The 11,587-nt window shown below is 31.4% G+C and overlaps 1 protein-coding gene across 1 annotated transcript; it reads left to right on the top strand.

Annotated features, from left to right (window-relative positions):
• The first annotated feature begins 6,087 nt into the window (after positions 1 to 6,087).
• Positions 6,088 to 10,128, top strand: LOC133674891 (carotenoid 9,10(9',10')-cleavage dioxygenase-like). Its single transcript, XM_062096186.1, has 13 exons — positions 6,088 to 6,234; positions 6,459 to 6,596; positions 6,702 to 6,804; positions 6,952 to 7,214; positions 7,887 to 8,066; positions 8,189 to 8,267; positions 8,371 to 8,452; positions 8,547 to 8,609; positions 8,715 to 8,853; positions 8,966 to 9,290; positions 9,389 to 9,444; positions 9,541 to 9,702; positions 9,790 to 10,128. The coding sequence occupies exons 1-13, from the start codon at positions 6,124 to 6,126 to the stop codon at positions 9,904 to 9,906; spliced, it is 1,818 nt and encodes a 605-aa protein (XP_061952170.1). The 5' UTR covers positions 6,088 to 6,123; the 3' UTR covers positions 9,907 to 10,128.
• The last annotated feature ends 1,459 nt before the right edge of the window (positions 10,129 to 11,587 follow it).

Below are 11,587 nucleotides of genomic sequence, written 5' to 3'. Positions count from 1 at the left end.
ACACTCTTGGCAAACGAGGAATTCTCCATATTTTTTTTTTGATGTGTAAATTCTGTATGTAAAACAATCAGTAAATGTTTTTTTTTTGTGTTTCCGATCAATATAATGAATAATATTTCATTATACTGACAAACTTGTAATGAATAATAATAAAAAACAAACTTGTAATCACATACAAACAGACAAACTTGTAATCACACACAAACAAAATATTTCTGTCATAATGAATAATAATAAAAAACAAAGATTCGAAGCTATTTAAAGCTAAAACCAATCTATCTAAAAAAACCTAACTAGAAAATGAATCTGACACTAAATAACCAAACAAAAAACAATTCTTAAAAATATCTTTTAGGCTTAATTTAGATATTTTTTTTATTCTCGGTTGTGCTCAGCCAACCTTTACAAGAAACAAGACTTTCAGAAGATTCGGCGAACTTTCAGCCCAAGCTAGCAGTGAAAATTACATCACATTCACATTTTTTCAAAAATTATACATGATTTTTCTAAAAAGCTTATTTGACTCATTCATATTTTTTTTCTTGAATTGAGAATTGTGAATGCCTATCCCACATCGCATTCACTATGAATTACATCATAAAATAATGTTATCATAAAAAAAAGTACAAATTCCTCCATCAAGCATGATGGCCCAGATCGATGAAAAGAAACAAAAGGAAAGAAAAGAGGTATCGTTGCCAAGGAATATGGAAATGGACTCTCGTCAGTGAAATAGGAATTATGTCACTATGAATTCATAATACCTCTTTTGCTGTAAAAATAAAGCAATGAAATAAATAAAAAAATTATTGTTTATTTTAATTTTTTTTTTATTAACATGGATATTCGAGTTAACTTGTATCTATCTTAATTAATTTTACCATTCTAAAATTAATTATATGTAAGTTAATAGTAACATGAAAACATTAAAAATTTGCTGTGTGCCTGGGTGGTGACATAAGGGTTCAGAAATCAGAAGTCTTCGTAGGTTGTCATTTTTTGAAACAGAAGTCTTCATACGTTGTTAATAGGAAATGACAACTCAAACAAAATAAAAAAGTATGATAATGGAGAAGGGGGTCTTAACAGTGTTTTTTCTGATCATTTTCGAAGGAACCTTTACCAGGAAATGATCATTTTCGGAAGACATTTTCGTAATAAAATAACTTGTCAGCTTAGATGACTGATTTTCTATCACATCATCAACTCTTAGATCACCATAGAGGAATATATGTATCTGAAATTTCGTTTCAAAATTTCCCAGATCGAGCAGCCCAAATTGACCAAATCAATTATCCAGACAAGTGGAGTATATAACTAAAAAAATAATTACGAACGAGAGACCCAAAAATAAATGGTGTGGAAACCTTAAACGAGGCAAAGGCACTTTTGGCAAGAAATTAAATTCATAAACGAGGAATAATTCTCCAGACCAGATGGAGATGGCCGTCAACGACCAATGCATTACTACTTCGAAGGTTCCAGTTGCTGAACTGTTGAAGAGGTTAGGGAGGACTGGAATTCACTGTAAGAAAGAACTTATTAAGTTTTTCTGAATAGAATAGTTCAGTTTTTCTGAATCTTCATTGACATGCAAGTTTATCTGGGAATATCCATTATCATCGAACCAATCAAGAAAATATCTGACATAGTAATTTGTTTTTCAAAGAACATAAGTACTAATTAGAAATCCCCTTTCAAAATCAAACTTAAGGTAGTGTTTTGTTATTATCCTATGACAAAGAAGAAGATGATGATGAAGAAGAAGAAAACTAGGATAAAAATGAGTTTAGATATGGAGACAACGACAAAATTGGGTTTTTTTTTTTTTGATAATATCTCAAAGATAATTTTTAGCTAATTTTTAATGTTTCTAAACAAAAAGGAAAAAGATGTACCCCCCCTCCCCAAATTTATAATATATACATTTATACAGACACACAATAAAAATACTTTTGATTTATAAATAATAAAATTATATATATATATATATATATATATATATATATATATATACACACATACTGGATGATATTTTGATGTCTCTCTCTCTCTCTCTCTCTATATTGACAGTATATATCATTTTGATGTCTCTCTCTCTCTCTCTCTATATATATGACATCAAAATGATATATACTGTCAATATAGAGAGAGAGAGAGACATCAAAATGATATATACTGTCAATATCATCCAGTATATATATATATATATATATATATATATTATCCATCAAATTAAATAGCTATCACCACTCATCACCACTCATCAATGACCATTAGTTATTTAAAAAATTCAAAGAAACGAAAAGCATCATTCGATCTATTGCTGGCTGGTCAGACGGGGAGTACAAAAGCACGTGTCGGCGAGCTCAGTGCGTTTCCTTCCTTGAACAAGAACCAGCAGACATCAAAATTTCATTACAGATTTTTGTTTTGTTTTGTTTTGTGATATTGACAGTATCCTAATCACAAAATTTAAGGAAGCCAAAGATTCATGATCTTCCAGAGAATCTTGACTGATGAGCGGGAAATTAGGCTAGACTAATTCCAAATTAGATGAAATCTGCTAAGTTTATCCACGATCTATTGTTCATTTAATGTTTGCTTTTTTTTTTCCCATCATTTAATTTCTTTTAATTGTTAATTTTTATTTAAATCCTTATAAATTATTTAATTTTACGTTTTAATATTTGAATAATTAAAAATTAATCTTCATCATTTTTCCAAATAAAATGCTTTTAGTCTAACAACGCGGGTCTTGAATTAATGCGAGTTTATATTTTTTATACTTAATTTTTTCTTTAATCATTCAACATTGTTTATTTTTTTTAAATGGTTTTTGAGATTTTTTTCTCTAAGTTATTTGATTTCATGACTCGGATCGCAGTTTTGGTGAGATAACTCAAGTTGACTCGATCCTAATTGTTGATGTTACATATTTATCATGCTAACTCAAATTAACCCAGACTAATTATTTTATTCAATTATGTCCTTCTATAATTAATGAGTTGAGAATTGAACTATATTGTTCGTTTCATTTTGAAAAAATATTTTTTTTAAAGTTATTGTGATTTTTTTAAAATTTCATTTATTATCGTTGCTTATTTTTTATTGTTTAATTAAAAAACTAACTTATTTGATCTAGTCAGATCTATGACCTGAATTATTATTTATTATTTATTTTGTTTATAATATTTAAATATTATTTTTTAAATAAAAAAATAATCCAATCCATGATGTAACAAGAATCCCACACCTAGTATATTCTAGTATCCCGTGATCAATTTCTCTAATCTCAAATGATGCTCGACGATTTTAGATCAATTTTCTCTAATCTCAAATGATGCTCGACGATTTTAGTAATTAAATTAGAAAAATTAAGAAAGGCTCAGTACTTTTAATTTTTGTTATCTTGACTTTGAAACCATTTGGCAACGTTGTTACGTTCATGTTTCCTATGATTTCATGCAACAAGCTGTTTGGTTAATAATAAACGTGTGTTATTGCTTAATGGATCCCACATGCTGCTGCGTTTGAAACGCATAAAAAGAGGAAGCAGCTCTGCACGGCTAATTCATGCTACTGTTCAGTGAACAGTGGAGAATGTCTCCACTGACTGTTCATTGAACTTTTTTTTTAAAACAGTGGAGGCAGCATGCCTTCACTGTTCGCTGAATAGGTTTTTTTTTTAATCAGTGTGGTGAACAATAATTTTTTTTTTAAATTAGTTTAAGGTGAATTAAATTTACTCGTACTATACTTTTAATTTTATTTTTGATAATATTTTATCTAATTTTGTAGTTCTTGTCTGATAAATTTTGTACATAATAGAATTGTAGATAGTTTTTTGTTAAAGTTCCACAAAAAACTTCGAGCAATGCATTTGTAGTTGTTTCAAATGTTCAACAACAGGAACCTTCGAGCAATGCATTTGTAGTTGACGGCCACCTCCCATCCGGTGACCGGACTTCTATTTTTTCTTCCCTACAGTGAATTCCACGTTTAATATACATAGCGTGTGGTGATCTAAGCGTTGATGTGATGGGAAATCATTCAATATCTAAGTTGAATTCAGGGGCAAATAATATTTTATTACTCCAATTGTCTTCCTAACCCACTTACTTGAAAATGATATATAATTTCCTGTAATGATGAAAATGCCCGGAGTGATATGAAAATCATCAACTAGTTCACCAGCCTGCCATGGAAAACTTTTGTAAGATAAAAAAAATAACATTGATATTATATCAAAGGAAAAATAAAAATCATTATAAAATATCTTATCTAAAATATTTTTTTTTTAATTTTAATTTTTATTAGAAAATATATTTATTATATCAACGTGCTAAGAACTAGCACTTATCTAAACTACTATATGTATGTTTGGAAAAATTCATGACTTAGTAAATTATTTCTTTCCTTTTTATTATTATTATTATTTGATTCATGTGAAGTGTTTAGATCAGTTTGTATATATCTTAACTAATTTTTAAAAATTTTAAAATTAATAACTAAGTAAATCTCTAGTGACCATCAATATTAACAAACATGGCTCAAAAATAAAATCACATAGAAAATAAATCTATTGATTCCAAGCTCTTATAATTGAGAAATTTACTTAACAATTCTTCTCTTTTTTTTTCTTACTTCTTACACAGGCGGTGTCGCTCATCATAGTTTAAGAAGGGAGATCGGTTGCTTGGACGTTTTGGTTGATTTCTTCTCCTTTTTTTTTTTATTTTACGATGATGGTTGCTACAGTTTCAAGTGAAAAGAAAAGGGGATGTTGACATATGGTTGGGTTATCGTGGGGTCTAATTGGTGGTGAGGAAGTATGCAAAAGGTTGTTTGATATTATGGTTGTTGTTGTTTTTTAAAGTATTTTTTATTTAAAAATATATTAAAATAATATATTTTTTTATTTTTTAAAAATTATTTTTGATATTAGCGCATTAAAATAATCTAAAAATATTAAAAAATATTAATTTAAAATAAAAAATATATATTTTTAATATTTTTCAAAAATACAAGAATCTCAGATGATCTGGTGATGCTAATGCTGCTTAGATATGAGAGGAGATTGTTGATGGCAATGCTGTGGAGAGAAAAGGGAAGATCGTGGGTTAGCATGGCTTGGTCAGTTGCGGTGGTGTCAATAGTTGTTAGCTAGGGTTATAAGTTTTTTGGTAGTTAGGTACTTTATTTTTGTCCGTTTAGAATTTGTTTTTTTATTTGTGTGTATGTGTGTGTAGAAAATAAAGATTGTGAACGTTTATTCTGAAGGTTTTATGTTATATTTACAGCCCATGAGTCTTTATCATTTTGTGAAGAGAATAGTCTAAAGTGTAATTTTACCTTGATAACATTTAATAATAGATAAATATATTTTATATCTATATTAATATTTGATGGAAATATAATAAGTTACTGGAGGACTTTTATACACTTAAAAAGTGTATGGATATTAGAATCTAAAATGTTAAATGTAGCTGAGTCCATGAAAGCTAAGCTCTTTCCATGGATTAGATTCAAGGGAGGTAGGTCCTTCCTTTGGTAACTCTAAGAGGGCTGAGTTTGTTCTTTATGTGAGTCTAAGGGAGGAGAATTATTATTTTGGATGCGCCGAGGAAGAATGGTCTGGTCATTTTCTTGGGTGTATCTGAGGCTAGGCATATTGCAAGTCTAGTATGACTGGGTTTGGCTAGCGCTAGACCTAACACATCTTTACTAAAGTATGCTTGCATTCCAAAAAATTTATACCAAAAAAATCTTTGTTCATCCAGTATTTTTTAATAAAAATATACCAATAAAAACTAATTTCAACATATATGCTTGCATGTCGTAAAACGTGACTACATGAATAATGATAAAAGACAAATACGGTGGGTAAACATATGAGGAATATCGCGTGAGTGAAAAGCCATCTGAGTCGTACTTCGACTCCAAAGCATGAATATATTAGGTGAGCGTTGATTTGGAACGATTGAAGCTAGTCAACAAAAACTACTTGAATAATTAAAAAATTACGACCCTGAATACTTATAAAACCTATATCTAAGATCCATTATGCATAGGGAGTTAAGCTATCCTTGAAGGGAAACTAGTGGAGAGGGAGAGAGAAGGATGACATTTACATCAACAATGGCTTTTCATGTGAATTGCTCTGTACAAAGTCGGCCTTCTCCCTTCGAAAACATCGATCGTTTTAAGAATAGGCTGTCTTCTTCTTACAAGGTACTTAATCCTCTAGTCTCTCTGTCACTTAAAGGCATCTACATCAGACGTTAATATACTTAATCCTTGTTTAATTTCACCTGTTCTATGCTTGATTAAGCAAGATTAGTGAAATATATATACGATCTGGTTCTTTCCCATGCACTATATATGCCATTCATGTTTTGCTTGTTAAAACTGTATTTAACCTAAATACAAATACTGTGGATGTTTTGAGCGAGCAGCCATTATTGAAAGAGTTGCAGCAACTTCCCATGCAACTTGATGTTTCGAAAAGCATAAGAAATGCTTCTGTCAAACTCTTGGATGCATTTGTGGATTCATTATTTCAGTTTGCTGACCAGCCCGTCCTCCCTTCTCAGGTAATTAACCGGCGAGACCCTTGACTGCCTACTCACCTCTCAAGTAGTATTAAGCATTGATCGATGAGTCATTTTCTAATCTGCTGTTTACGTGTTTTTTTGCAGAGTAACTTTGCGCCGGTTGATGAACTGAACGAACCTCTTGCTATCACCAGCATTGAGGGCAAAGTCCCATATGATTTTCCTGAAGGTGTCTACATAAGAAACGGTCTCTTCTTGAACTCAACAATTCAGTTTAATTTTTCTCATCTTATGCTAGTTAATTAGTGGATATTCAGAAAGAGACTGTTCTTTTTAGCTATTTTAATGAATCCAACGTGAAGGCCGCTGACTTGTTCAAAAACTACAATTCCAGGACCAAATCCACTCTTTGGTGGTCTAAAATCTACGAGTTCTGTATTTGGAAAGACCGGTCATATGTGGATCGAAGGAGAGGGAATGCTTCACGCTTTGTGCTTCGATAAAGATAGTGATGGTGAAACATGGACGGTTCTGTACAATAATAGACATGTTGAAACCGAAACATACAAGATTGAAAAACAAAGAGCCAAGCCATCTTTTCTTCCGGCCATTGAAGGCAGCCCGCCCGCCATTTTGTTAGCGTACTTATTAAATATGGTGGGCCCACGGCCTCGATCTTTTTATTTATTTATTTATTTTTAACTAATATATTAAAACCAGTATTAGAAAGAAATATATTTTTATAAGAATTTGATTTTTTTTACTTTAAAATTACTTGTTTTTTTGTTTTTTTATCTTATTTTGGTGTGCTAATATATAAATAAATTATAAAAATTAAAAAAAATATTATTTTAATATATTTCTAAATAAAAATAATTTTAAAAGTAATTATTACTTACTAGCTCTACCTTTTGTTTTTACAATAAAACAAATTTGAAACTCTTACGGCAGAAGAAATATAATAATCAATGGAGCTTCAGTTAATTGCATGAAAATCTTGTTCTTGTGAGAATATTTAATTGGAAAATTTAATAATTATTAATTATAATAAGTAGCGGCTCGAATTTCTGATAATTTATAAAATTGATATAATTATTCGTCATTAAAAAGAAGGTAATATAGTACTTGTTCCTGAAAAGGGTACATGTATAAAAGTGCTGGGTATTGACTAATTCACAAAATTAAATGGAAGTTCATGCGCATGGAATATTGACACTATTTATTTTTTTATATTCTTTTTCCCCTAGTTAATTTGGTGATGAAAGCTAGCATGAATTTTTATTTTTTTTGAGTATTTAAGATTGACTAATGCATGATAATAAATTCCAGCTGCGATTTAGAAAAGTCAACAAAGATCTTAGCAACACCAATGTTTTCGAGCATTCAGGGAAGTTCTACTCAATTGCTGAAAATCACATCCCTCAAGAGATTGACATCTTTTCCCTTCAGACTTTAGGCGATTGGGATATCAATGGAACTTGGCATCGACCTTTCAACAGCCACCCAAAGGTTTTTTTTTTTTTTTTTTTTTTTTAATACCTGCAGAAAAGGCCCTTGTATGATCAGTTCATCAAGGAAAACAACCCACAACTAATTAGTATTTCTCTCTGTTAATTTCTTGTCTGTTTCAGAGAGCACCAGGTACTGGAGAGTTGGTTGTCTTTGGGGTGGATGCGATGAAACCTTTCATGGAACTGGGAGTTGTTTCTGGTATATTTTCATTTTCCATCCAGTTCAAGAATCAAAAAATAAATTAAAAATAAAGTGTTTACTAAAATCAAGAACCATTTTTACTTGCGAACCCTACTTTCAGCTGATGGAAAGAGACTCGTACATAAGGTTGATCTCAAGTTCAACAGATGCACCCTTAGTCATGACATGGGGGTAACAGAGAGGTTAGTGATCTTTGCCATCACTGGAAATTAACTTGGAAAAAAATATAAAACTATGGCAACAAAATCTAATCTTCGTTCTTTATTTATTTTGTAGGTATAATGTGATCATGGATTTTCCACTAACAATAGATATACAGAGACTCATCAAGGGAGGCCCGTGAGTGCCATTACACTAACCATAACTCTCAAGTGTCAATCATTTAGTTCTTATCAAAGTGTTATTACGGCAAGGAGAAGTAATTTGGTTTCTGCCACTTAACAGGTTGATAAAGTTTGAAAAAGAAGAATATGCAAGAATCGGGATTATGCCCCGCTATGGCAATGCCGACTCAATCCGTTGGTTCGAGGTCGTACCAAATTGCACATTTCACATTCTTAACTGTTTCGAGGAAGGAGATGAGGTTAGTAATGAAAACATCACTTTTTTTTTTGTTCAATTCATTGCCTGCAATGTATCTAATCTTCTTCTTCTTCTTCTTCTTCCTCTTGTTTTTTTTTTTTTTGCTGGGGCAGGTTGTAGTGAGGGGATGCAGGTCCCTTGAATCAATCATATCAGAATCTTGCGATGTGGATTTGGACAAGTTTGAGTGGGTCTCCGGAAGACTTAGGAGCAAAGGACCCGTTGAACAAGATGCTAAACATTTCAAAAACGATGAACTGTTGTTCTGCCGATCTTATGAATGGAGACTAAACATGGAAACCGGAGAGGTTAAAGAGAGAAACCTAACTGGAACTCAATTATCTATCGAGTTTCCAATGATCAATCCAAATTTTAATGGTGTAAAGAACAAATTTGGCTACGCCCAAACTGTTCATGGCTTGGCAAGTGCTACTTCAGGTCAGTTCTACATTCCGAATTCATCGATCTCAGCATATAAGATTTAACTATAACCTTGCTTACCATTTCATATTAAGCTTTCCATTTGGTTGTTCCAGGCATGCCAAAATTTGGAGGTCTAGCCAAGTTGTACTTTGAAGAGACTGCCAATAGGGTAATTAAACTGCTGAATAGTCAGATTATCGCATTACTATTTCTTTATTCTCACAAATGAATTCGTGCTGATCTATATTATTGTTCTCTGATCTAGGAATGGGAGGAATCTGAAGGGCATATAAAGGTGGAATACCATGAATTCGAGGGAAACACCTTCTGCACTGGAGCTGCCTTTGTCCCGAAAGAAGGTGGGCTTGAAGAAGATGATGGCTGGATCATCACTTTTGTTCATGATGAAGACACCGATACCTCCAAAGTAAGTTGATTTTATAGATGTAAACCAATCGCAATTCTAATAATTTGTTTCCCAATCATTAAATCCTGTTGTTATTTTTTTTTTCAGGTTTATATAATTGACACAAAGAATTTCACGAGTGCGCCCGTTGCCAAAATTACGTTGCCATGTCGAGTCCCATATGGATTTCATGGAGCATTTATGCCAATTCCATCGCACAAGTAATTGGACAATATTTCATGGAAGCCCACAGTAATCTCGTGGAGAAATTAGCCGAATTGACCGGATCTTGGACGCAATATATTAGATAAAAACAAAATTGTAGAATTATTTTCAGCATAATCTTACAAAACAACATGTAATAAAGTAAGTATCAAAAAAATTAGAACAATGTTTAGAGTATATTTAATTGATTTTAGATGAAATAACATATAACCATTATCATCATTATAACCATTTTTAGCATATTATTATTATTATTATCATTATTATTACCACCACCACTATTATCATCATTATAACCATCACCACCACCACCACCACCACCACCATTATTAATATTATCATTATTATTATTACAAACTATTATTGTTACCATTAATACCACTATTAGTAGTATTATTAGTATCATTACTATTATTATTGTTATCATTATTATTGAAATAACAAAAAAATATAAAATTAATTTGAAGGCTATTATTATCGATAACCTTTCATTATGTCGATGATTTTATTAGTAAAAGAGTAAATAGTCAATAGTAAAAAAAACATTAATTACCAGCACCTTGAAATTCTTATTCCGTCGGTGATTTCTTTGGGGAATATGTACCACAGTAAAAAAAAAGCATTAATCATCAACGTGTGGAAATTCTCATTTTGTTTATGATTCTGTTGGTAAAAAAAGCATTAATTATCACTCATTGAGAATTGAACAGTTCCCATCACCACTAAAATATACTGATGGAAATATTTTGTCGGTATATTATTGTGTAATTAACACCATGAATAGTGTTAGAGAAAAGGAAAACAATTCTCATCGCCACTAGAATATACCAACAGACACATTCTGCCAGTATTTTCATCGGTGTAAAATAATATCTGATGCCAGATTGTATCTATATTTCTTATCTATTCATCCTTCAAATATTTAAATTCATAGCTGCATGTACAACACAATAACACCAATTCACATCACAATAACAAAAGAAATATTCCCTTGTCATTCAATAATATATTTATATCATTGTCATTACATTGAAGTGAGTTTCATTCATAAATATTACATTATAATTTATGGCATTATAAATTTGTGTTGTGCAAATTAATCAGAATTGTCATCTTCTACGTCAATTGACTCATCCTCATCTCCATTACAATCTTCTACGTTGATTTCATCATTATCATCATCTGCATCGACTTGTGTATGTCCGTTGAAGCTTAAAACATCGTAATCTTTGGTGACATGAATGACTTCTACATTCTAGGTATGATTAAGAAGTATATCTAAGTTTTCTGTGTATGACAAGAGTCCTTCCCCTACCAGTTCTGGGTTTATAATGAGGATGCCTACATGTTCTGGACTTGGTTGAACTCTACATTTTCAAGGTAGTACAATATACAAAATTTTGAACACATGTCAACTTTCTAGTATCCTAGGCCTAGAGGTTTCATCATGGACTTAGCAGAATAGAAGTTTTCTTTCAGCCTATTCCCCTGATATAAAATGCTCATCGCTCATTCGACAATTCTATCATAACCAGCCTCACTCAACCCATGATCTAACTTGATGGTGAACACCTGTGCAATAGTTGATAATTTACTGTGATTTGTGCAATCATCCTATAATGGTTCATCGGAATCTTTCAAAATATTAGAAAGCCTGACCGCATCTACATTAGGTTCTTCA

This window comes from Populus nigra, chromosome 15, assembly GCF_951802175.1.
Source record: "Populus nigra chromosome 15, ddPopNigr1.1, whole genome shotgun sequence".
NCBI classification, from domain to species: domain Eukaryota; kingdom Viridiplantae; phylum Streptophyta; class Magnoliopsida; order Malpighiales; family Salicaceae; genus Populus; species Populus nigra.
This window is presented reverse-complemented; position numbering and strand designations above follow the sequence as displayed.